General features: G+C 12.4%; 1 protein-coding gene across 1 annotated transcript in view; it reads left to right on the forward strand.

Annotated features, from left to right (window-relative positions):
* Positions 1-984: 984 nt before the first annotated feature.
* The window catches only part of PRSY57_1320200 (conserved protein, unknown function), a gene marked incomplete at both ends in the record, with an annotated part of 595 nt that continues 413 nt past the window's right edge, over positions 985-1,166 (forward strand). The window contains one exon of the mRNA XM_012909138.1: positions 985-1,008. Within this exon, the coding sequence (XP_012764592.1) occupies positions 985-1,008 (24 nt within the window). The remainder of the gene's footprint in view (positions 1,009-1,166) is intronic.

Here is a 1,166-nt window from a genome sequence, read left to right on the forward strand (position 1 = left end):
ACAAAAAAAAAAAAAAAAAAAAAAAAATTAGAAGGAAAAATGAAACATATTTCTTTTTTTTTTTTACAACTCTATATTAATATGATATAAAATAATATTCAAAAAAAAGAACAAATCATGTTATATATAATATTATTAAAAAAAAATTTTGATTAATAAAATAACAAAATAAATTATAACGTTTTTTATTATAAAAAAATAATATTTTATATTTTATTCTTAATATTATGTATATATATATATATATATAATATATATATTTTTTTAATATAAACGAATTGTTCTTATTGTATTTTATTTTTTCTTTTTATACTATTATTTATTATGACTTTAATGCCATAATTTGTATGCGAACACATCATCCTTTTGAATAATAAACAATAAATTATAAGCGAAGTTTTTCTTTTTTTCTTTTTTAAATTGTTATTTTCTATCAATTTATAATTTTTATCTTTTTTTTTTCAATATAAAATTTGAATATTTTTATGAATTTTAAGTATTTTATTTATTTTAAAAAAAAAACTTTTATTGTTTTTGATTACTATATTTTAATATTTTATTACTTATTTTTCTTTCCCCATATATTATGTTTTTTTTTTTTAGAATGTTTTACATTTATCTATTTATTTATTTATTGATTTTTTTGATATATTAATTTTCGTTATGTGTTTTATTTATAATAATTAATATTACAAAAATAAACATTTATAATTAAATAATATAATTTTTTAAAGAATATTGATTTAATCTGATTTTTCTTATAATATGAATTATTTTTAATTATACAAGAATATACATTTTATAATATAATATACTTTGATTCTTTTTTTTTTTTTTTTCGTTATAAATATTTTGTTCCTTCGATATATATGTTTGTATATGCTATTTATGTAAATTTTACATAATAATAAATATATGTACATTTCACTTTTTCCAAAGTACATATATAAAAATTAATCTATATATAATAAATATAAGAACAAAATGGGCAAAGGAAGCAATGCTTGTGTACGCTTCAAAAATAAAATAAAATAAAATAAAATAAAAGGACATCCAAATAAATATAATATATATATATATATATATGTGCATATGTATATACATATATTATTATTAATATATATGTTTTTTTTTTTTTTTTTTTTTTTTTTTTTTTTTTTTTTTAT

This window comes from Plasmodium reichenowi, chromosome 13 (assembly GCF_001601855.1).
Source record: "Plasmodium reichenowi strain SY57 chromosome 13, whole genome shotgun sequence".
NCBI classification, from domain to species: domain Eukaryota; phylum Apicomplexa; class Aconoidasida; order Haemosporida; family Plasmodiidae; genus Plasmodium; species Plasmodium reichenowi.